General features: G+C 37.4%; 1 protein-coding gene across 3 annotated transcripts in view; it reads right to left on the bottom strand.

Annotated features, from left to right (window-relative positions):
• The window catches only part of DMD (dystrophin), a gene marked incomplete at its 3' end in the record, with an annotated part of 1,946,774 nt that overhangs the window by 1,283,850 nt on the left and 638,007 nt on the right, over window positions 1–24,917 (bottom strand). For all 3 annotated transcript variants that reach the window (XM_081125527.1, XM_081125528.1, XM_081125524.1), the window contains exon 13: window positions 10,380–10,499. In XM_081125527.1, the coding sequence (XP_080981653.1) occupies window positions 10,380–10,499 (120 nt within the window). The remainder of the gene's footprint in view (window positions 1–10,379; window positions 10,500–24,917) is intronic.

Below are 24,917 nucleotides of genomic sequence, written 5' to 3'. Positions count from 1 at the left end.
AGTGGAAGTGAGTTCAGTCTCTTCCCTATTGCAATAGTCCTGAATCAATTCTTCCCCACCTATTTACCACCTGGTTCAATTTTTCATTTACAATATTACCAAATACCAAAATTTGTCAGAAAGCTATAGTATAAAACACTGTGGCATTGACATGAGTACAGGCATATTTAAAAACAAAACTTATTAGTAGAGTACACAAAGTAACTCATGCTTGTATAGACAATTGATTAAAGGCGACACTGCAGAACATTGAGGAAAGAATGGTCTTTGCAATAAACCATACTACTTCAATTGGATCTAAATAGAAAAAAAGCCCTGATATGATGATCCAGGAGAATATCTTCTGGGTATTGGAGTAGGAAATTTTATTTTTAATCTCAGGACAAAAATGCACTAACCATAACAGAAAGGCTGCAGTGGAGTACACTAAATTTAAAACTTCTGTTTATTAAAAAAAGATATCATTAAAGAGTAAAAAGGCAAGGCACCTAGTTAAAAAAAGGGAAATTATAACACATATAATCAACAAAGGATTAAAATCTAGAATATATATTTTAAATTAATGACAACAAATCACTAAGAGAAATACAGATAATCCAATGGAAAAAAATAGGGATTTCAACAGAGAGGCCTTTCAAATAGCCAGTATACAATTATAATAGTGCTTAACCTCATTAGTCACCAATACATACAGATGAAAAGAAGAGATGGCCGTTATAAGGCCACCATAAAGGCTCAAATTAAAAACCTGAAATACCAAATATTGAAGAGTAAGCGAAACAATTTGTGCCTTTATCCACTACTGATGAGAGCATAAATTTATACATCAACTTTGTTAATACCTATAAAGATACACACTCTCTCTCTCTCTCTCTCTCACACACACACACACACACACACACGTATCTCCAACAATCTAGCAATCCCAATCCTAGGTGTGCACCCAATACAAAAGCATATATATATTCACCAAAAGATATGTACAAGTATTTTCATAGCAGCAGTAGTCACAATGGTGTCAAACTGGAAACAACCCAAATTTCCTGACCAGAGAATGTATAATTAAATTGTGGTATATGTACAACAAAGGAATACTACCCAGTCCTGAAAATTAATGAACTAATGCTATATGCAACTTGGATGCATCTCACAAACATAATATTGAGTGGGAAAATTACAAAACTATATATATTACACTAATTTATAGTAAGTTAAAGATGAAACTATTCTAAGGTATTATAAATCAGGATAGAGGTTACCTTTGAGGAGGTAGGAAAAGTTTATGACAATTATAAGGCTTGTTGGGGGCTTCTTAATTGCTGGTAACATATCATCTGTGTATATGAGTGTGGAATTATGGATATGCTACCTTTGTAACATCCTCTAGCTATAATTTTTACCTGTGTCCTTTTCTGGGTACTTCAATAAAAACTTTTTTCAAAAAACTATGGCCATAGTGTAAAATTAAGATTTTTTTCAGAGACCAAAAAGGTCAGAGTTCTCTTTAGACCACATTAGAATTAGCTTTTATATTCATAAAGTATATTATCATTCCAACATGCTTGCATTTTTCCTTGTAATAATTTTCTCAAGGACATATAGTAATTTTCTCCTATGAAATTGAAAGATTAGGAGAAAGCCCTGACTGAAGTGTCACACACATCTGGATACCAGTCCCAGCTCTGCCACTTGCAAGCTACATGAACTTGGATTTAACTTCATTATGCATTGGCTTTTTAATTTGTGAAATCGAGACAGCATTACATACAAAGCATGTAAATTTTTTGGAAAATAATAAGCACACAAAAGTGCAAAATAATTATAATCACTGCTTCATGGGCAACAATCGTTGACACTTGGCTCACTGAAATTATTTCCATCACGTTTTAAGTTATTTTTATTTTTAAACATGCTTTTATTCACCAAGTATAAAATTAAAAATGAAAGAGAAACATCAAAAAATACTTTCATCCATATTCGTCTTCATAAATAATCTAACAACGGCCTGATAGCAGACTGTCTTCCTTCTAAACAACAGAGGCATAAGTATGGTACGGAGATGGCACACAAAAAGGGAGTGGCCTTCACTGTGGAGAAAAGCTCTCTTCATGGAGGAAAACCTGAACTGAGTTTTCTCCATGGAGTAGGAGTTTTCAAAGCAGACGTGAAAAACATGAGTACTCTGAGTAACAGGACTAGCATGTACAATGACAATGACATACAGAGTAGCAGAAATGGATTATAGAAATAGAATGTAGGTTTAGGGATAAGAAGGGGCCAACAGAAAGTAAGTACTGAGAGACAGGTAGGGCTCAGGTAATAAAAACCACTGTAGACCTAAGTGATCAACCTCTGTTGAGGATGGAAAATGACTAAGATTTTAAGCAGAGGAGAAACTATTAAACAGGCTTTTGAGAGCGCACACTGACTTTAACGTGGAGACTGGACTGAAGAATGCAGGCAAGGACTTCCAGGGGTTGATAATCTGGGTTTTACCTTGGGAAATAGTGACAAGAACAAAGATAAAATAATAAAGATGAGACTTTGAAGGAATGCTGTGACTGATTCCATGCAGAGGGCGCACAGGGAAAGAAAGAGATGCATCTGGAATGAGACCAGGTTTCTGGTACATGTGTCATGGCGGGTGGTGGTGCAATAACAAAAATGGAGCAGTCGGTAAAAGAAGCAAGTTTACAGGAAAGTCGGACACAATAAGTTAAGTTTTACCTTGTTGAGCTTGAGGTGCTTTTTAGACTTCAAGTTGGATATATCCAGAAGTATATGAGATGGAAGAAATTGGGCTAAGGAAAGAGATTTGACAGAAGACATCCAGGCCTATCAAATTCCGCCTGTTCTGCATAGCACAGGTTTTTGAAGTAACATAGACAACGCCCTCCTTTTACAACGAACAACACTGCTCACGTGTCCCTTATTGCTGCTTAGTTTTTTCTTAACATTAAATAATGCTAGTTCTATAAACATTCTTTAGAGGAAGCCAACATCCTGGAAAAATCCAGCAAAAATAATAAAATATAAAGTGTATTCGAACCAGCACCGAACAGAAATATTAGTCCTTGTAATCTAGACACTATATTGTGTCCAGGATTGCATCCATTTACTAAGAATCTATTTCATCGTGCTTTGATTTAATATTAACCTTGTGCCCAAGTACTGTCTGTCATTTGCCTATCTCTATATATAGAGAAAACAAATGTACATAAATGTAAATGTATAGATATATGTGTATAGATATACACATTTGTATACATTTATACACATACACATAATTATATTCACATGTATGGACGGGAAGTCAGATCTTTCTTATCAAAAACTTACTCAATTTACTTAAAGATATTGCTTTTTATGAACAGCAAAATTTCTATTTTTATGAACAGCAAAAACAATAAACATACTTTTTCTGATTTAAAACATGAAAGATGAGTATATGACATTTGTATGTGACTTCACAGCACATTGCTATAAATTTTCTAAAGTCACGTGGCAGAGGAAATCATCCAATAACCACTCCTGTTCGGGCGAAATTTACACAGTACCCTGCTGAACCCTCCAATGGCTTCTCTCCCCCAAATTTTCTGACACTGCAGGTTGAGGAAAAGAGTCTAATCATTTTCAGTCATATTGTCTTGCACATAAATCAGATATGAGAAAGAAATATATTAAAACCCAGATGCTCTCCACCAACCCACGTAGGGATAGAAAGGCTCACCTTACCCACAGACAGCATGGGAGGCTTTGAAAAATACTTTAAGGAAATCAGATACATTATATTTATTCCATTCCATTAGATCAACCAACTTAATAAATCCACCAAAGAATTTGTCTTAATAATACCACATAACATTTGTACAAATAGTTTAATGTCATCTGATATAAAGTTGGCTCTCATGTCTTAATTTTAGTGAACGATACTAGCTTTTAGAGGCCTAAGTTCTTGTCTTCGAAAACTATTCCTCAAAAAGATTCCAAGTTTACTGACTCCATCAGATGAGCAAGAAAGTGAATGTGTGCACAGTCTTATGTTTAATCATCTGCTCTAAGATTTATTTTCCAGGTTTTCTTCTTCAAAAGACGATGCTTGTTGGCACCCATTTTTTCTGATATACCTTTATTCTCCAAAATGGTAGACAGTTAGATGACTTTAAAATTAAAGTCATCTAACAGAATGATCCAAATACCTTTTATGTGCTAGAAACACTCCTGAGTGTGTGGCCTTAGACACCTTTAATACATCTAGTTGGACTCTTAAGTATTAACTTGTATAGAACATATCTAAAAATGGCACTTTAATAGCACTGCCTTTTCTCTGGAAGATGTTTTCATTAGAGCATCTCCTGTAATCTATGGGCCTCACCATGTTTCTGATTCTCTTTTACTGGAAACAGCTATCTCCTTAGGACAAAAGGCCTTCTCTATGCTCCATTTATTGTCTTTTTTCTTTTCTTTCAATTTTTCAAATGTAAAAGGCCCCATAGAACCTGTGTACCTCCAAAACACCTCCCTTACTTTGTTTTAATTCCACCTTCTCAATAAAGCTTCCCCTGATACTTCATGTAAAACTATTCCCTTCTCCAGTCTATTTTTCCTTATAGTTCTTATCACCTTTTTCATAGTATAAAACTTGCTTATTATGATGCATACTTAAGAATGTAAGTTTCACCCGGCCAGTGTGGCTCAGCGGTTGGGCATCGACCTAGGATCCAGGAGATCGCGGTTTGATTCCCAGTCCAGGCACATGCCCGGGTTGCAGGCTCAATTCCCAGTGGGGAGCATGCAGGAGGCAGCCAATCAATGACTCTCTCATCATTGATGTTTCTATCTATCTCTCTCCCTTTCCCTTCCTCTCTCTGAAATCAATAAAGATATATTTTTTAAAAAAAGTAAGCTTCACAGAGGAACGATTTGTGTTTTGTCCATACTTAACCTCAAAGCTCAGACTTTTGGCTGGCACCTAGTAGGCACTCAATATATATTTTTGGAATGAATAAATACTGTTTTTCTGTCCAGAACATTTTCCTACTCTTTAGTGTTGCCCAATTAACCTCTATTTTCCTGACCTTCTAGAGCAAGATAGGTCATCTAGCAATTTACACTTTTGTCACACTGAACTCATCATGGCCATAATTTTACATTTAGTTGCATTTGGTTAGTCCAGGTCCAGGAGGACAGGTTTCCTGACTGTTACCCCTGCCCCTCTTCATCATGGTAGTCCCAGCTGTCATCCTGGCAGAGGGCTGCTGCTCAGTACATGATTTTTTACTGAATGAGTTATAGTGGAGTTTGGTTCACACACTAATTTCAATTCTTAGGTAAGCCCCTATCTACCTACCAAGCCTCCTGGAGCACCACTGTTCTGAACTCAGTGTTGTAGCTAAATTGGCCCTTTCTCAGTTCCTTGAGGGTAATATGATATACTATTTCTCCTTCCTGGAAACTGTACCCACCTCCACCAATATCCTTTACACACACTTTATATAGCTCCCTCCAACATATCTTTTAGGTCACAGGTGCGAAACCTTTGTTTCTGCCAAAGGCCACTTGGATATTTATAACATCATTTGCTGGTCATACAAAATTATCAACTTAAAAATTAGCTATGAAAAAGGCTCCTAGATTTATTGAATTTCGAGCCCTGCCTGCGGTTGCCTTGGCAGAGCCAGACCAAATGATACGGCCTGCGGGCCAGACATTCCCCACCCCTGCTTTAAATCTCAGCTTAAACATCACTTTCCTAGGGGATCATTTCATGCCTTCAAATTTCAATTTTGTTGTCACAAAACCTTGTTCCTTTCCTTCACAGAACTAAATTGTGTCCATTTTAAAATATTTGCTCAGTTTTGTAAGTACTCGATTAATGCTTAATTCTTCCGCTAGATTGCAGCTACCAGAGAGCAGTCACCAAGCCCACCACAGATGACTAGGAATCAGCATTTGATTTCAAAGAGGGAGCCTGAAAAATGGCTACCATTGTTTCAGGGTTCCAAAAAGAGCAGTCAGTTCATAAATTACTCATTTCTGACCCGGGAAGGCTGCGGGCTCCATGTAAATGACCAATCTTAGTTATTTAGCCAAGCTGTTCCTCAATAAAACTATTTATTGGCATCACTGCTTACAAATCAGGCTCTCTGTCCATTGACATCCTAGAAGCCTCAAAGTTAAGGACAAGTTTCTGACCAGTGGTAACACTGCTGGGGGACAAGCTGAACCGCTGAGAGAGTCAAATTAATTTACAACAGACTGCACTTTCAGAATATTATCCTTCAAAAGCCAGGCCATCTTTCAGAATCCCTGAGCATATGGTCTGACCTAACTTTGTTTTTCTTCAAGCCTTTTAAAACGAAGACTTCTAAAAGTCGTTCAAAGTTAGAGAAAATCTAACTCAGAGTTCACAGAACCAAGTCAACACATGTCAAGATGTCCTATGCAGAGTTACTGTTGGAGTTCTAAGGCAGGATGGTAAGAACAGCCCGGGCTGGGTGGCTCAGTTGGTTGGGGCGTCGTCCCGTGCACCACAAAGATTGCGGGGGCTCAATTCCCGGTCAGGGGCACGTACCTAGGTTGTGGGTTCGATTCCTGGGTGTGGTGCATACGGGAGGCAGATCTCTCTCTCTCTCTCTCTCCCCCCTTCCTCTCTCTCTAAAAATCAATAAAAACAGAACCATGGGTGAGAATTTTTTTTAAAAATGAAAAGAACAATTTCTCTCTTATTCTAAATCAAGGACTTCCTTTGCTAGTTTTCCCCATCGTCTGCACCTCTCAACTAAAGACCACTGGGTATTCGTTTTGAGGCTACGGTGGTACTTCGGCTACCCCGAGAGAGGCTGATTAAGGTGGTGAGGTGACATGGGAGGCCGTGGCAGAGAAGGAACTTGTGGGGTGAGCATTCAACACCATCAGACCTTGGCGAATGGCTATGGATGACCAAACCTCGCTCTAATAAAAGCCCTCAAAGATGCTTCTCGGGTCCCTGCAGTTTCCCCCCCTTGTATGAAGCTCATATACCTGTTTCTCTTTCCCCAAACTCTTCCTGTTACCTCTAACAGAACCCCTCTGAGAATGTGACAGTCCGCAGTCTGTGACGTACACATGGAACTCTCAGCACGTGCAGAGGATATTTGTGTTGCTGTTCAAGGGGCTCTTCCAATGTATGTTTCTCTGTCTTATCCTTCATTATTTCTTCTCTTTTCCTCTCCTCTCCCAACTTCTCTTCCTCCTCCCCTTCCTTTTAAAACTGAAACTAGGTAAAACAAGATCAGGTTCATTTGCAAAGAGCCTACGAAAGAATCATCAGAATTTCAAAGGCAAATGAGAGCCCAGCATCAGGGGGCAATTCAAAGCCATGGTTAAATAGGCCTAGAATTCAACCTCGGATTCCTCAGGGACTGAAAAGAAAGAAATGCTAAAGCAGGGGCTGTCTCACCAATTAATTCCTACTAACTCTGCCCTTTCATACACTAGTCTAGATTATCTAAAAGTAAAGGGACAGCAAGGAGCTATGTAGATGGAAAGAAGGGCATCCAAAGGGGAAGGACATCGTGGGGGGAGGGGGGGGTTGGGAGGCAGTGGTCAACGCTAATTAAGGGGGGAGGCATTCATGGACAAGGGGAGACTGAGGTTGTGTGAATCAGGGATAGCCAGTACATGCAGAGCTATTTTAGTAGATGTATCTGGGAGAAAAACAGAAAACAAGATGAAAAAAGCAAGTAGGATAAAAATATAGAAAACCCTAGGACCACCACTCTTAATTTAACCTTACCTAAGATCTGTGGATAAAAAGGGGCCACATGCTAAACCTGACAAGCTCAGGGAAGACCTGCATGGTGGCCTTGCAAACTCAGAGACCTAAAGTAACCGCAGAACATGGTCTGAAATTAATACTTTCACTAAAAGCAGTCTATGGTGCGGAGTCACGCCCTAAGGCAGTATTTTTCCTTCACAAAGGTTAATTTTCACCTTAAACTAAGCCTGTCGTCTTTTTCTTTATTTTATTTTTATAATCCTGACCTGAGGATATTTTTTTCCCATTGCTATTCAGAGAGAGTGGAAGGGGAGAGAGAGAGAGAGAGAGAGAGAGAGAGAGAGAGAGAGAGAGAGAGAGAGAAACATCGATGTGAGAGAGACACAATTACTGGCTGCCTCCCGCACGCGCCCGGGGATGGAGCCTGCAACTGAGGTACGTGCCCTTGGCCGCAATCGAATCCAGGACCGGTCAGTTATGGGCCAAAGCTCTAACCACTGAGAAAACCAGTTAGGGCCTATGATTGTTTTTTTGCATCTGAGATAACACACCTGATAAACACATGCTTTGGTAAAATGAAGTAATTTCCCCTTTTTTCAGCCCCTAGATGCACAAAGGCAGAGACCAGAATCCTCTCATTGTTACTGTTATCTTGTTAACTGTTGACAGTTAACTATCCTGTATGTACCCACCTATGTAAAAGAAGCCTGTGTCTATCATTTTACTTTTGATCTAATCCCAGAGGTTTCCTCACTTTGCTTTCTCCCACCTCCCTGATCTATCATCTATGGATCTCATGTAATCCACTTACATCTCCCCCTTTGATTGTAATCTATAAAGAAAGGTGCAAAACTGCCATTCTCTGGGAGCATTATTTCAATCCCTTGAGATTTTGCTCTCCGGCACATGTCGACAGTTTGGCTCAAATAAACTCACAAGAAATTCTTCACAGGTTTGAATATTCCTTACGTTAACAGATCTAACCCAGTCCACATGTCAGTTTTATAGACTGTTTTTCCAGGTGGACTAGACCCACATATTCCCAAACTAGTAGTACTAGGTCTGGTGACATGGATGTTTTTCAGTTGTTATTTTAACGGGAAATACTCTCTGACTTAGAACAATTTCTGCCTTAATTTTGTTAACCAGTCACCCTCCCAACCTCCACCCCCCAGCCTTCTTTTATCTTTTCTGAAAATTTCTGAGACACAATGAGTATTAGAATTTTACCATTGGTAATTAGTTATAACACTATTATATCAGAATGACAGAATTCCTTAAAATGGGTACAGCAGTGGCCTGTCACTAGTCTTTTAGCTGGTCATGAGTATGTGTGTGTGTGTGTGTGTGTGTGTGTGTGTGTGTGTACAATATATCTGATTGTATATTTAATGATCCATTATAATATCAGGTGTCATAAGCCTTTTTAGATCTGTAATCCCTGCAATTTCATTGAAACATAAGCAATTAACATGGGTCTCTTGTATAGATTGAATGTTCAGTTGTAGCAGTTCAAGAGTTTTCTCTTTGTTGTTTAATAATGGAAAGTGAGATAACGTTGTAGATTGGCAGTCTAAAGCAGTAATCTGAGGAAATGACATTTCACTGGGATAAAAAAATTCAATTCACACAAAAAGAGAACAAAACAGAGATTAGGCTTTAAGAAACATTGTTATAAGTGTGGTAAGAGAAACTATGTTTAGAAAAACCTTGAGCTGATAAAGCTATTTAAACCCACATTGATTACATCCTTAGACAGGTCAGACTACTGGCCCTCACCTATCACAAAGGAAAGGCAGGTATTTGATGGGTACAAAGAATACTCAACTATAATCTGTAGTTGTGTATATATGTGAATGTACATGTCACATTCAGAACAATAAATTGTATTTTTCCCGTATTAATGATGCTTTTGTGTATGGATATATGCTTTGTTGAAATTGTTTTCCCTTTCTTACAGTAAAACTTTCTTATTACCAATTAGGAAGAGAAGAAAAAACATCACAATATCCACATGATCCTTTGTTTATAGGTACTGGTCATGTTTCCAAGAACACAGTTACTATGACTCAGGTGAATGAGAGCTTGGAAGGCTAAGTATCCACTCCAACAAAACTTTCATGACTCAGATACCCTGCTATGTCCTCAGCAATACTACAACAGAAGCCTTCCAGGAAAAAATACACTGAAGGTGTTCAATTTATGTTATCTGATTGAATGTGATACTTTGTGTGGGTTTTTTCTTTTTACCTTTGTCCTCTTAAACTGTAGGTTTGAAGCAGGCATAAATAATATTCAGCTGATCAATTCTCTAATAACACGTTATTCAGCTATAATAAAAAATGAATCTGCATTTATGCATTTCCCCAAAGGCCAGGAAGCCAGTGTGAGCAAACAGTATATAGTTAATGAAAGGGAATTATGTACAAATGGGACATAATCTGAATTAGTTTAAATAAATAAATAAATAAATATATATATACACATATACACACACATATATATTGCACTCTAAATATCTGTAACATACAAATTATATTATAAACTTTCTAATTATTTTCTGAAGAGCAATTCATTATTTTAAATGTCATATTTAGTGTATTAAAGGAAATCATCTGACCTTAAGCTGTTCTTCCAAAGCAGCGGTTGCATGGTCTCCACTAGATTCATCGACTACCACCACCATGTGAGTGAGAGAATTGACCCTGACTTGTTCCTGTTCTAGGTCTTCTTGCAGCACCTGAAAGATAAATTTTTAAAGTAAATTACAATTTCTTCCCAAATGAATATGATTTCTTTCTGCCATGTTTTGCATGATGTGATTTTTTTTTATTAAACTAGAACCATGCCAAGCAAATTCAGCTATGATGCTCAGCAAAATTTGCAGATTTCTACTCTCAATTGACCTTGAAAGCACACAGAGAGCCTCTGTTCAGAAAGGTGTGGCAGTGTGTTCTGTTCCTTATCTCGCCTCCTCCCACTTTTCAAGGACTTTTCTCCCAAAACTACCTGCCGCCTCTGGAATCTTCAATGCCTCCATCTCTACAGAAGGTCTCCATTATCAACCCAAACAAGGACAAGGCTGTTTACCCAACTAACCTTCCTGCTGCTCCCGTAATGTGTGTTCCTCTTCACTGAAAAATACTTTGTGTTTTTTACTGTTACTTTTCCCACTGCCTTACCCTAATCTTTGCCCACTATCCCACTGAAACATCTCTTCTAAAGGTTGCCATCAACCGGTTTCCAAATTGAACAGCCACTTTTTTCAATCATCTGCCTTGACATTTCAATTACTAGCCTAATTAGCCACTCATTCATTCCTGTCACCCTTCTCTCCTGAGCTTCAATTATCCTCCCACCTCACTAATTGCTGCTTTGTAGATCCTTTGCTGGTTCCTTCTCCTCTGCTCCACTATAAATCAGATGTCACTCCTCTGTCTAAAAATCAATGGATTTCCATCACGATAAGAAGGAAAACCCAAATTCTTTACCTGAAATTCTTCCATGACCTAGCACCAGCCTAGCGCTGCACATCACTCCTGCCCACTGACACTGGTTCAGCCACACTCGTCTCCTCTCTGTTCCGCAAATGCATCAAGTTATTTTCTCATCTCCATTGTTCTTCCTCCATATCTTATTGTTGTTGTAGTTGTTAATCTTCACCCAAGGATTTTTTCCCCATTGATTTTTAGAGAAAGTGGAAATGAGGGAGGAAAGAGAGAGAGGGGTTGCCTCCCGAAGGCACCTTGACGGGGGGGGGGGGGGGGGGGGGGGAATGGAACCTGCAACCCTGGTATGTGCCCTTGACCAGAAATTGAACCCACAACCCTTCGGTTCACAGGCCAAGGCTTTAACCACTGAGCCACACCAGACAGGGCTCTTCCTCCATATCTTTAAATAATCTCTCCTCATTCAGGACTGTTTATTTAATTTTTTGTGTTCACCACCCCAAGTCAAGTCTCCTTCCATCACCATTTATTCCGCCATTTCCCCTCTTCTACCTCCCCCGCTGCCCCCCTTTCCCTCTGGCAATCACCATGCTGTTGTCTCTGTCTATGAGGTTTTTTTCTTTGCTTAATCCCTCAGTTTAAGTGTCACCTGCCCAGAGTTGCTTTTCATGGAGATGTTATCTAAATGTGCTCCTTAGTTATTCTGTTTTTCCATCAATTTTTTAACATAACATTTTCTCTACTCAGTATTTTTTTATGTATTAGTTTAGTCATTTGTTGCTTGTTTCTAATTACTGGAATATAAAATCCACTGGAACAGAGATGTTCTCTGTCTTTCTCACTACATATTCCAAGCAACTAAAAGTCAATAAATGTTGGTGAGGGCAATAGCATAGATGAGTCTGTCCCTTCCTGACTGCATAAAGATTGCAACCCAATGGGACGGAGTAGTTCTTTTAAAAGTGTAATTACAATTACACTAATGAGCACAGGTAACCACAAAACAGTATCCCAATCTTTTAAAAATAATAGTATAAAAAAGAGAAAAAAATTCATGGACATGAACAACAGTGTGGTGACTGCCAGGGGGAGAGGTGTATGGGGGGAGGTGTTGAAGGGTATGGGGGGGGATAAATGGTGATGGAAGGAGACTTGACTTGGGGTGGTGAACACACAATACAGTGTACAGATGATGTGTTGTAGAATTGTGCACCTGAAACCTATATAATTTTGTTAACCAGTGCCAACCCAATAAATTCAATGAAAAGGGAAAAAAATAAAAAATAAAAATAATAGTGTATGATTTTTTTGGTAAAGATAAACAGGGGTAAACAGAAGAATAAATAAAAGGTAAACAGAGGAGAAGTAAACAGAGGAGGCTGCCCAAGAACCTAGAAGTCCTGCCTGGGAGCTCCAGTTTCCCCAAGACCTTATAATGATATACTGATTATTACTGGGAAATCCCAGAACGAGTCTATAAAACGTCTAGTCATGTATTTTGCTTCTCAGAACATTTTATTATAGAATACATGAATGCAGAAGCAAGTTTGGGACAAGGCCCGTTACTTGCTGGCAAACCTGCAGCCCCTACTTGTGAACCAATGACGCTTGGCATCTAGCAGACTAGCTTAGTTATTCAAACCCTACGGCAGGTACAAGGGAAGTTATTAGGATTGGCTGCAGCACACACTCAAATGCATGAGCGTTTTTATGCTAGGACTTTTGTTCTTCAGGTCTAAACATTTTAGAGCACTATAAAATCACTTACTTTTACTTCCTCTCTCTAGATTTTCACGCTACATTTTCAAGTGAAGCAATTTAGAATAAAATGCCTGGGCATCTATTTTGTGTGCAGAGTGTACGCTGCCTATCACGCCTTTCACATTCCAGAGCTTACACTGGTTAATAAAACTCTGCTATGAGGATGAAAACGGAAACATTAACATTCAGAGTTGTCCTTGAAAGTCATGTTGAGTCTGAGTTTTTCTGAATTATATAAGCCAGGACTGGGAACATTTAAAATGTGACATCCAGGAATTTTAAAAATAATAGTTACAACAATATTTTGGTAGCCAACAGACCATAGGTTGGTTTCTTTAATTTAGCCAGTTCTTTTTTCCTATCACTCGAGTATGAGAGTATATATAATTACATATATTAAAAACACCTAGGAAATAATTCTATATTGTTCAATTTTTGCATTTAAATTGTTATTTTTACTGTTTTAGTATATTTTAGTAAAGGGACTTGAGCATTGTTTGATCCATGAAATGCTTATTTTCAAACTCAGACTGAGTCTTTTTAAAACATATGTGATCAATTTAGTATTTATTTTCTCCAGTACTTGGATTTCTGATTTTGTTTTGCATGTCTCTTTGTTTTATAATCAGAAATTGCATTTTTTCCCTGTTGATCACGGGTTTACATTTTATGCTTTTGCAGCAGTGCAAAAGAAGCATTAAAGCTAGTTGTGAGCTGATAACTTTAAAATCACATAAGAACTATCTGGACTTATGTGAGTAGAGAGAAATTTAAAAAACACAAGAAAGGCTCTTCACAGTGGCTGAAAACCGTAAAGAGTGTATGGCACTGGGGTAGATTCACATAAACTCTATTTAAGTTATTTCCAGTATTTCTTTTCTCCTCTACGACTTTTTTGAATTATATTTCTTCTTTCACTCCTAATCAGAGATTACAATAAAACAAGATTAAACGGGCCTTTCTGAGCATACTCAATAGCTGTAAGACAGAAGCTACTACAACACTGTAATCATATTTCCTATTTTCCCAGACCTTAACTCTGAAAATAAATATTCATGAATGTCATAGTATTAGCTAATACCCCCCATATCAGTAAAAGATAAAACGCTATAAAATATCCAACGTCCAGAGTTCATTTTTAAAACAGGCTGTTTCTTAGAAGTTGCAAAACTGCCACACACAAAATGGTGGGTCTAAAAAGTTAAATTTTTCTGCCAACCTATGTAGCCACGAATAAGGATCATGATCATTACTACAAAGTATACCCTCCGGCGTCCTTCTTTGAAAAAATATGGATTCTCAAGACTACTAATTTTTAACATATAGGGTGTCTCCAAAAATATATGCATACTTTAACAGCTGATAACTCAATTTTCACTCCTTTTCAGTGTTAAACACTGACTTTATAATCATTCAAAGTGTGTATACATTTTGGGGGGGCACCCTGTACATTAAAGATTTATAAAGCCATTTCAAAATGAATTTCTAATTACATATTTACTTCTTATGGATTTGAAGTTCTCTTTGCTAGATGTATACAATGGAGATTTACAGTTGGTTTGCTAATTAAGCCTGAAATATGAGCCAAATCATTCCAAATACAGATGTACCCACAGAGAAGTACACTAAAATTTTTGCCTATCAGAGGATAATGTATTCAAATTAAAGTGTTGTAATATATGATTGTTAAAGTATGTTTTTCTTTATTAAAGCTGTATAAATTATTTACACATATATATACATACTACGTATTTTATTATGTATGTCTTGCCATTATTTTTATTAAAGTAATGCGTATGCTACACATACCAGATTTTTAAAACATTTGTCATGCTCCTAAATAAATTTCTATACCATTATTAGATACAAATGGCAGCAATGTTCTCTGATATCAACTAATGATCTTTTTCTCCCTTATGACAAGAAAAAAGGCCATCAGTGAAAGTTAACATTCAAAATGCTTAGATATGAAAACGTAAGACTTTGTTATACCTCTGTAAATAATTCTATTTCTTATAAATCATCCTCTAGTGAAAGCGCCTGACCAAATTTGTTATTCTCTTAGTTCATATTCACAATTTTATTATTTAAATATGACTTTTCTTCCATTTCCCTCAAACGTCATCAGTGGAACCGAATTCTTCTTGCTGTAACCATGCCAAGCTGGTTTTTAAAAACAGGATCAGCAGTTGAGCATCGACCTAGGGATCATGGTTTGATTCCCGGTCAGGGCTCATGCCTGGGTTGTGGGCTCGATCCCCAGCAGGGGGCGTGCAGGAGGCAGTTGATCAATGACTCTCTCATCATTGATGTTCTTTCTCTCTCTCCCTCTCCCTTTCTCTCTCTGAAATCAATAAAGACATATTTTTTTAAAAATATTTTAATAAAAATTTAAAAAAATAAACAAAAAAATAGGTTTAAGACAACCACTAAGAGTCACTTCAGTGTTTACTTCAGGCTTATGCTATTATACTGTAAATTTCTTATCACATGTGTGAGAAATAATGCCTGGAAAATAAAGGCATGGAAATATGTAAGCCTAGGGAATTACTAATTTAATGTTTAGAGGAGGTGAAGAACAACAATTAGTAGAAAGGTAGAGTAATAAAAAACACAAACAAGGTTGGGTCTCCTGTAAGCTCCATAGGAGGGCAACAATATTTCCCTTGGCCATAGTATATGCTCAGCAACATGGGACAGGAAAGGGCAGTGGTTGCCTAAGTACACAGTTTATTTTATTATTCCTTCTACTTCAATGATTAATCAACAGGAAATTGCCGACACTTGCAGGTCCTACACACACACACACACCTAGAAACAACACAAATCAGGGATTCTGTATGGATTCTAAGGCCATCACATATCACTCCTACATGTCACTTTAAATTAATATAATTATATAGGCGCTTAATAAAATATTAAGTTTAAGTAATTTTTAGGTTTTTTAGCTTAGTCAAATAAATGTACACAAAAGGAAAAGACTAATGAGCACAGAAGTTGGATCAAATAAAGTTATATAAAAGTTGTATAAAATCTGGAAATAACCTTAAGAAACCAGGAGAGTTGCTGGGAACATGGGATAAGTCCAACATCTAGGGAAGTAGTGCCTTGGAAAATCCATCTCAGGACACACAAAAATCCCTAGATACTTACGAACAATTAGCTAATTCAATACACCTGGATGTGAACTGATTTTATTTTCAAATAAAAGTGTCCCGGCCACATCAGAAAGCTTTACAATTTCTCAGGAAATGATGGGGAGGGGGGCAACTGACCCTGTGCTTTGCTCCTTCCCTTACGGCCATCCTTACGTTCTCCCCACCACGCTGCACACTGCACGGGCCAGGCCCCGCACCCCCTGCTTCACTCAGTGAAATGATCCCCAAACGATCTGCCATTTTATTGTAAGTCCAATATTCACTTTGTTAGGCCTCGCTGGTGACAGCATTGTCTAGCTCCCCATGAGGGTCTATTTATAGTATGCAATTTTGTTGTAAATTTGGTGAATATTTTAAATAAGCTACCTCAACAGTCTCTCCTAGAAGAGCTTTTATTTTGATACCCACATACTTCAACGTGACTGCATAATTATATTAGTCTTTATATCAGAACCCATTGCTTTTATCATCTGTTAAAAATAAATGTTTATTTTTCTGCCAACTCCTAAACTACCAAAGGTGGGGGGACCCTAAAGACCATTTCAATGAAGACATCTGAAAGATTCTCAAAACACCTAATGCTTTCCAATAGCAGGAAGGGGGCACAAGAAAAATGAAAAATTGTTTTAAAACAGAGTTGACAATGTACTCCTATACCTTTCAGAATATAAGTAGAAAGGACATAGTATGGATGACAGACTGACAAAAATTTGTGCATGTTTTAAACATGTGGGATCTGAAATCAGATTTCCTGGTTTTGATTCCTAGATGCATTGCTAACCAGCTATCTGACCTTGAGAAAGTTTTCAACCACACCAAGCCTCAGCTTCCTAATTTTCAAAACTGTGATAGTAAAAGTACCTATTTCTTCAGGTGGTTAGGAAAACTGAATAAGCCATAATTGGTTAGCACTTTGCTGGACACCTATTATGAGTTCAATAAATATCAACAACTAGTTAGTCTTGAAAGCTCATATTGAAGCACATTCAGAACAAAGACTTTAAAGCACACTGCTCTAAAAGCCATTATTCACCTAATTCACCCTCATTAATTCATGCTAGCCACCATCCTCTAATGGGCATCACAAGTACAGGAAAAGGGCTGAAATTACAGCAAGGTTTTAGGATTTCAAGAAATATATAATGAATTTTGAATCCTTAAATGAGACTTTAACTTCTTAATTATTTACATGAGATCAACAACAGTACATTTTAAAGACTCCTACACATACACACAATAGTTAGGTCCTACTACACGTCCTTACTGAGCATTCCACAAATGCAATGCTGAGTGCCTCTTCATGGGAAACAGCTCTTTGAAAGCCCTGTTGACCTTGGACAGTCTTAGTGACAAATGTTAATCACAAAACAGCGTTTAACACGAGTTATGAGTTTTGGGACATAAGTAGGAGGTTCCAGTTTCTTTTATCTGCATGGCTTAGTTTCTTTGTAGACAACTGTTTTTGACTTCTCTCTCATGAATCTTTCCAATCTGGATGTTCTCTCTTGGAACCTACTTCTCATAATGCTGTGTATTGATATGGTGACGGGGTCTTCTCATCTCCCACTTGAGAGGACACATCCTTTTTTCCATGATTCCTATTCCCTGCCCCTTGAAGGTCAAGTAAGGTCTATATGGAATCCAGAGAAATAGATGGAACAACATCTCTAGGGCTTTTCTCTCATTTCTTAATAAGAATCTGGGAAGAAAGGTTATTTTGTAAGCCCAACTTAGAAGAACCAACAAGACTTGAATGAGCCTAAGACTGAAGCCAGAGGGCAAAAGGAGTCCTTACAATTTATAGGAAGCTCAACCAAACTCACAAGGCCTGAATTCTATATGCAAATTTAAAAAACAAATTATTTTTATTACAGACAGTATAGTTTTCCTGGATGGTCTACTCTGCACATCTTCCTCATGAACTGACCATCCTGTGATAGGAAGCCAGCTAAGGATTTGTTTCCGTCAAATGGCATTCCTTTCCTGCATACCCAAGCATGACTGCTGGTGGCATCTTCTGTGCAATTTATAAAGATGCCAGGGTTACTACCATTAAGATATTTGAACAGGGAATGAAATAACGATAGAACAAAAGTCAGAGGTGCTAAGAGGGCACCAGAGATAATATCTCCATGTAATTTGCTTTGTGGATGTTTCTCTTCTTCATTATATGAGTTTTCTTGCACTTACTCAACACGTTTTTACTCTTTATATTTAAATTGTCAAATTTCTCTCTCTGTCAGAAAGGTAGCAATGATGAAGCCTCTGTGTGTGGCAGAACTAGATAGAATTATTTAAAGCATCCTCTCCAAAAAAGCCAAACTTTACTGAGCAACAATTATGTGCTAAGTACTCTGCTAAGCACTGGAGAAACACAGAAGAAGTCTATCTGCTTCTCTGGCTGTAGCATAGTATTTTTCCAAATTATATTGGTTATCTTTACTACCATAACCATTGAACATTAATCAATCACTTATGGGGGCAAAAGAGGGGAAATAAAATGGAATTTCACAGGAATAACTAATAGCATGTACTTTTAATCTTGCTAAAGATGGAAGAGAGCTTACTAGTCAATAAAAGCACTACTGGATTCTATGCCATTTTTAGGCTTTCCACACCATTAATCTTCCTCTCAATTACTGGATTTCTCTCTTAGTTTTGCCCATTTTTTAAATTTTACTTTACAGTTACAGTTTGCATTCAATATTATTTTGTATGAGTTTCAGGTGTACAGCATAGTGGTTAGACAATCACATACTTTACATAGTGTTCCCCAGTATTTCCAGTACCCACCTGACCCCATACATATTTATTACAATTTTATTGACTATATTTCCTATGCTGTAATTTACATCCCATGACTATTTTGTAACTACTAATTTGTAGTTCTAATCCCTTTATCTTTTTCACCCAGTCCCCGCAACATCCCTCCCTTCTGGCCACCATCAATATGTTCTCTATGCCTATGACTTTGTTTCTGCTTTGTTTGTTCATTTATATTATTGTTTACATTCCACATATAAGTGAAATCATATTGCATTTGTCTTTCCCTGATTGGCTTATTTCACTTAGTGTAATACCTGTAATACCCTCTAGATCCATCCATGCTGTCACAAATAGTAAGATTTCATTCTTTTTTATGGCCAAGTAATATTCCATTGCATATATGTATCAGTGTTTTTTATCCACTTGTCTATTGATGGGTCCTTGGGTTACTTCCATAGTTTGGCTATTGTAAATAACATTGCAAGGAACACATAGGGTGTGTATATTCTTTCAAATTAATGTTTTGGGTTTCTTCAGATATATACCCAGAAGTGGAATTGCTGGGTCATAAGGCAGGTTCATTTTTAATTTTTTTAGGAACCTCCATACCGTTTTCCATAGTGGCTACACCAGTCTGCATTCCCACTAACAGTGCACAAGGGCTCCCCTTTCTCCACACCCTCGTGAACACCTGTCATTTGTTGATTTATTGATGGCAGCCATTCTGACAGGTGTGAGGTGATATCTTATTGTGGACTTAATTTGCAGTTATCTGATGATTAGTGACATTGAGCATCTTTTCATATGTCTATTCACCATCTGTGTCTTCTTTGGAGAAGTATCTTTCAGGTCCTTTGCCCATTTTTTAACTGGATTGTTTTTTGGGGGTTTTTTGGGGGTTGAGTTTTATAAGTTCTTTATAAATTTTAGATATTAACCCCTTAACAGATGTATCATTGGAAAATATGTTCTCCCATTCAGTGGGTTGTCCTTTCATTTTGTTGATGCTTTCTTTTGCTTTGCAAAAACTCTTTAGTCTGAGGTAGTCCCATTTGTTTATTTTTTCTTTTGTTTCCCTTGCACTAGGAGATATATCAAAAAAATATATATATATCGCTACTAGAAATGTTAGAGATTTTACTGCCTATGTTTTCTTCTAGGAGTTTTATGGTTTCAATTCTTGCATTTAAGTCTTTAATCCATTTTGAGTTTATTCTTGCATATGGTGTAGGAAGTCTGGTTTCTTTTTTTTTTGCACGTATCTGTCCAATCTTCCCAACACCATATATTGAATAAACTGTCTCTACCCCATTGCATGTTCTTGCCTCCTTTGTCCATATATGCTTGGGTTTATTTCTGGTCTCTTTATTCTGTTCCACTGATCTATTGTTTGTTTTTATGCCAGTACCATGATGTTTTGATTATTATGGCTTTTAACAGTTTGATATCAGTAGTATAATTCCTTCAACTTTGTCTTACTTTCTCAATGTTTCTGTAGTTATTCAAGGTCTTCTGTGGTAGCATATATATCTTTGGATTATTACAATTATTGAAATTATTGAATTATAATTTCTAGTTCAGTGAAATACATCATTGGTATTTTGATAGCAATTGCATTGAATCTATAGATTGTTTTGGGTAGTATGGACTTTTTAACAAGGTTAATTCTTCCTATCCATGAGCATGGTATATGCTTCCATTTATTTGTACCTTTTTCAATTTCTTTCTTCAGTGTCTTATAATTTCCTGAGTATAGGTCTTTTACCTCCTTGGTTAAATTTTATCCTAGGCATTTTTTTGATGCAACTGTAAATTGGACTGTTTTCTTAGTTTTCCTTTCTGATAGTTCATTATTGGTGTATAAAAATGCAGTCGATTTCTGAATATTTATGTTGTACCCTTCTACTTTACTGATTTATCAGTTCTAGTAGGTTTTTGGTGGAATCTTTATGGTTCTGTATATACAGTATCATGTAATCTGTAAGTAATGACAGTTTTACTTCCTTCTTTCCATTTAGATGCCTTTTATTTCTTCTTTCTGTCTGATCGCTGTGGCTAGGACTTCCACTACTATATTGAATAAGAGTGTTGAAAGCAGACATCCTTGTCTTGTTCCTGATCTTAAGATAAATACTTTTAGTTTTTCCCTATTAAGTATGATGTTAGCTGTGGATTTGTCATATATGAGTTTTGCCTATTTTATAAAATCCAACTTTAGCCTCCCAATTGCCCAGTGTCAGAATCTATTACTTTGAGCTCTTTGTTCTTTCCCTAAATCTAGTCCCATTGGTTCTGCTGTTGATTTCTAAAATATGTCTTATATCTATTAACAATTTTCAGTGACACTGCCTTCATTCAGGTTCTTTGTCCTTTCTGCGATATCTTCCTAATATGTCTTCTAGCCTCCTGTTCATCTGTGTTTTGATTTATTTTACAAGATATATCTTCCTATAGATGAATATAAATTTTCCTAAATCACCATTCTCTTCAGTTCATTTTCTTAGGAATACTGCTTCCCTATTACTCACAAAGTAACTCCAAATGCCTGAGTCTTGAGTTCATGATGAGACTGTAGACCCCTATCACTGAGCATAGTGCAACACATGACCTAGGCAAGTGATATACCCACATTTCCCCACCTCATTTCCTCTGACCAAATTAATCACTGCTTTCAACATATTCTCAAGCCCTTTGCTACACTCTGCCTTGTATAATGCTCGCTTGTTTTCTGTGTCTTTATCGAATGTACTTGAATGTGAGCTTCTTGAAGATTTCATATATGGTAGACCTCCATATTCTTCAAAGCCCCATTGTGCTTTTATAAGTGTTTATTCAGTGATATAGAATAGAATGCAATAGAATTAAATGAAATGTCAAATACTTTAGCAGGATTACACCTAAACTTTCCCCATTACAAGAACAACTAGATCATTTTAAAGGTCAGCAGAAGAGGATATTTCACAGTCTTAGCAACCCAAATCTTTGAGATTAACTAAGCTTCAAGGAAAGGATAGGTGACTGAACTTCTAAGAAGTAATTTAATTTGTATTAACCATCAGTACTTAGCATAGACCATCCACTGAAGTCAGAATATAGTGCAAATGTCCATTTATATCTACAAATTCTAATAGCCTATACGGTAAGGACTTTGCTGATGCTGTTATACAGCTAATGGAGCTAATGAAAAAAATCTAAATCTCTCAAAAGAACTGAAAACATAGCTAGTAAACTAAGCTTTAAACATTATCTCAGTCGGACTGTGCTATGAAACAAAAGATTCCTCAGTCAAATATTTTCTTTTTGATTAAAATAGCCTCCAAAATAGCAAATTTTCTTTTCCATTAATGAATGTTCAAGCCCACAATAGACTTCTGCTCAATAATATTGTCACTTCAAGGGAAATCCTTTCATTCCTTATCAACATTACTAATAAAGTCTGTCTCTTAAGACAGAAATAACCAACCAATTATTTCTGACAAGTTCTTTCACAAGGGGAACAAGAGGTTCAATTTGTTCACTCCCCAGAGAATCACTTTTAAGCGACTCTTGTCTAAAGTGAAGCTTTAAATTCTCTCCCCAAAGCAATAGTGATGAAGAATGAATGGTCTTGCCCTAGCCAGTGTGGCTCAGTGGTTAGAGTGCCGGCCCTGGGACTGAAGGGTCTCTGTTTCCATCCTGGTCAAGGGCACCTCGGTTGCAGGCTCGATCCGCGGCCCTGGTTGGGACTCATACAGGAGGCAACCAATCTATGTGTCTCTCTCACATCGATGTTTCTTTCTCTCTCTCCCTCCCTTCCACTCTCTCTGAAAAGCAATGGAAAAATATCCTCGAGTGAGGATTTAAAAAAAAAAAGAATGAATGGTCTCTTCCAAATCTGTCAGCAAATCAAACTTTTTCCAGTTACCCAGAGTTATCAATTTGGCTAGATTTAATAGTAACTACCAATATAGGATCGACTGCTTTACCTTGCCTAATTGGCAAATTCAGTAAAAGTGATTTATCTCCACAGCATTTCACAGCGGTTCCATTTCTAGCCTGCCTTGTAATAAAATGCTGTTGAAATGAAGAGAGCAAAGGATCTTATCACAGAACAGAGAGGAGCATATCTGTAATATTCATGGTATACTTGTGAGATGTGAAGTTTTATTTTGAGAGAGTGTGCGCACCCATGCGTACCCTCTTGATCTGAGCAGAATTTAAATTTTTTTTCCAGTAGCAAAACCTGTATCTTTTCATTTTGTCATCTGTAATCATCTCTTAGGGAAAAAAGTGAAGATTAAGCAGGTTTTAATATCAATACCAAGCTAAAAAAAACCTAAACGTCACATTAGGTGAGAAGTGGTCATACAGCGGAAGGGGCAGCTTTTCAGACTACCCCAAAGCTACTGATGCATTTTGTTGTCAAAGGGAGACATTATCTAATTTTTATTCACTCACAATTCTTGGGAATAAAAGCTGCAAAGTGGACCAATTGCTATTTAAATAAGGTTAGATTGAACTCAGTTACATAAAGAAAGAAAATGTATATTCTGTTTTATGAAGCATGACAAGGCTAACAAAAAATTCACTCCCGGTAGTGTGAAGTTTTAAGAAAATATACATATTTCACATTTAAACAAATTTCACTCCTTTATAAATTGTTTGATATTGCTAAATCATTTTCTTTTCACCATAATTAATTTGAGTAACACCAAGTATTATCAATTGGCAGGCTTTCGTTTGGCTGTGGTTTCCTTGTCTTAATTTTATTAAAAATATCAATTCTGAAGTGGGTTTAAACAGTTAAAGGTGAAAGGTGGCCTCACTTTCTGAGCCAGCAAACCAATTCCATCTGCTTCCTTTTATGCACTTATCTGAGTAAGTCTTGGGTGTACACGATTACACAATCAACTTGCGTATCATTCTGTTCCATTGTTTTTGTTTCAAATTGTTCTCCTGAAAACAATTTCATATTCATCAGAAATGGCAAATTTTCAAGTAATAGAATCTATTCAAATTTTATGACAGTATTATTCAATTATTTTCCATTCCATTCACTCTATATCTTCCAGAGGAAAGTATAAATCCTTTCAGGTAATTGTCAGATTTGAAGATCTTGGGTGGCCTGTCTGACCTCAATAGAATCTATTTAGAGTTTCAAACTGAGACCTTTCCTCATAGTTGCCTTAAGTCATTCACACTTCTGGCTGCCCTACCATTCTTCTGTCGTGTCTCTTTTGGAGTCCGTCTTACTGGCTTCATTCTTAGACTCCAGGCATCAAGTGCCAACATCCTTCCCTCTGACATTCAATGATACCGGCCTTAGTCTTGCCCTTTCCTGAAATGCCTCACAGTCCAAAACTAATGGAGACATTAAAATCATGACTGGAAGGAACACTAGAAACCAACTGGCTCACAATTATTTCCAAAGTGAAGAGATAGAGAACCTGAGAGATTAAGTAATTTCTAAAAACCACACATTTAGTTAGTGGTAAAGCTGGAACAGTATTCTCGCTTCCGGGGTGAGAAGATTGTCATAGGTTGGATTCCTTCCCAAACAGGCCCTGAGTCAAGGACTTAGGTACAAAGAGTTTATTTGGCAAGTGATCTCATAATGTCAGACATTATGAGAGGGTGGAAATGTGAGACAGGTTACCCCACGGACATCAGGGGTCCAGTCTTGCTGGGAAACCTCTGAGAGACTGTAAGAACTGAGAAGCATCTTGGCAAGGATTCTGGGGTATTTATCCATCATCTCCCACCTTTTGTTGTTAATGGCAGCTCTGGCAACACTAACTCCATTTCCTGCCCACCTTCAAACTGGCTGAGACTCTCCCATAGCCAGTAAATGCCCTCAGAGAGAAGCCACTGGTGTATACAGAAACTGCACGAAACTGCCAGTGAAGGCCAAGGGGAAGAGAGTGGGCACAGAGTCTACCAGGGGAATGCAGGATCCACCCAGAAGAGGTCCAGTTGGAGCCCGGCCAGTGTGGCTCAGCGGCTGAGCGTCAACCTAGGATCCAGGCGATCAAGGTTCGATTCCCA

The sequence above is a fragment of the Miniopterus schreibersii genome (assembly GCF_964146895.1).
Source record: "Miniopterus schreibersii genome assembly, chromosome: X".
NCBI classification, from domain to species: domain Eukaryota; kingdom Metazoa; phylum Chordata; class Mammalia; order Chiroptera; family Miniopteridae; genus Miniopterus; species Miniopterus schreibersii.
This window is presented reverse-complemented; position numbering and strand designations above follow the sequence as displayed.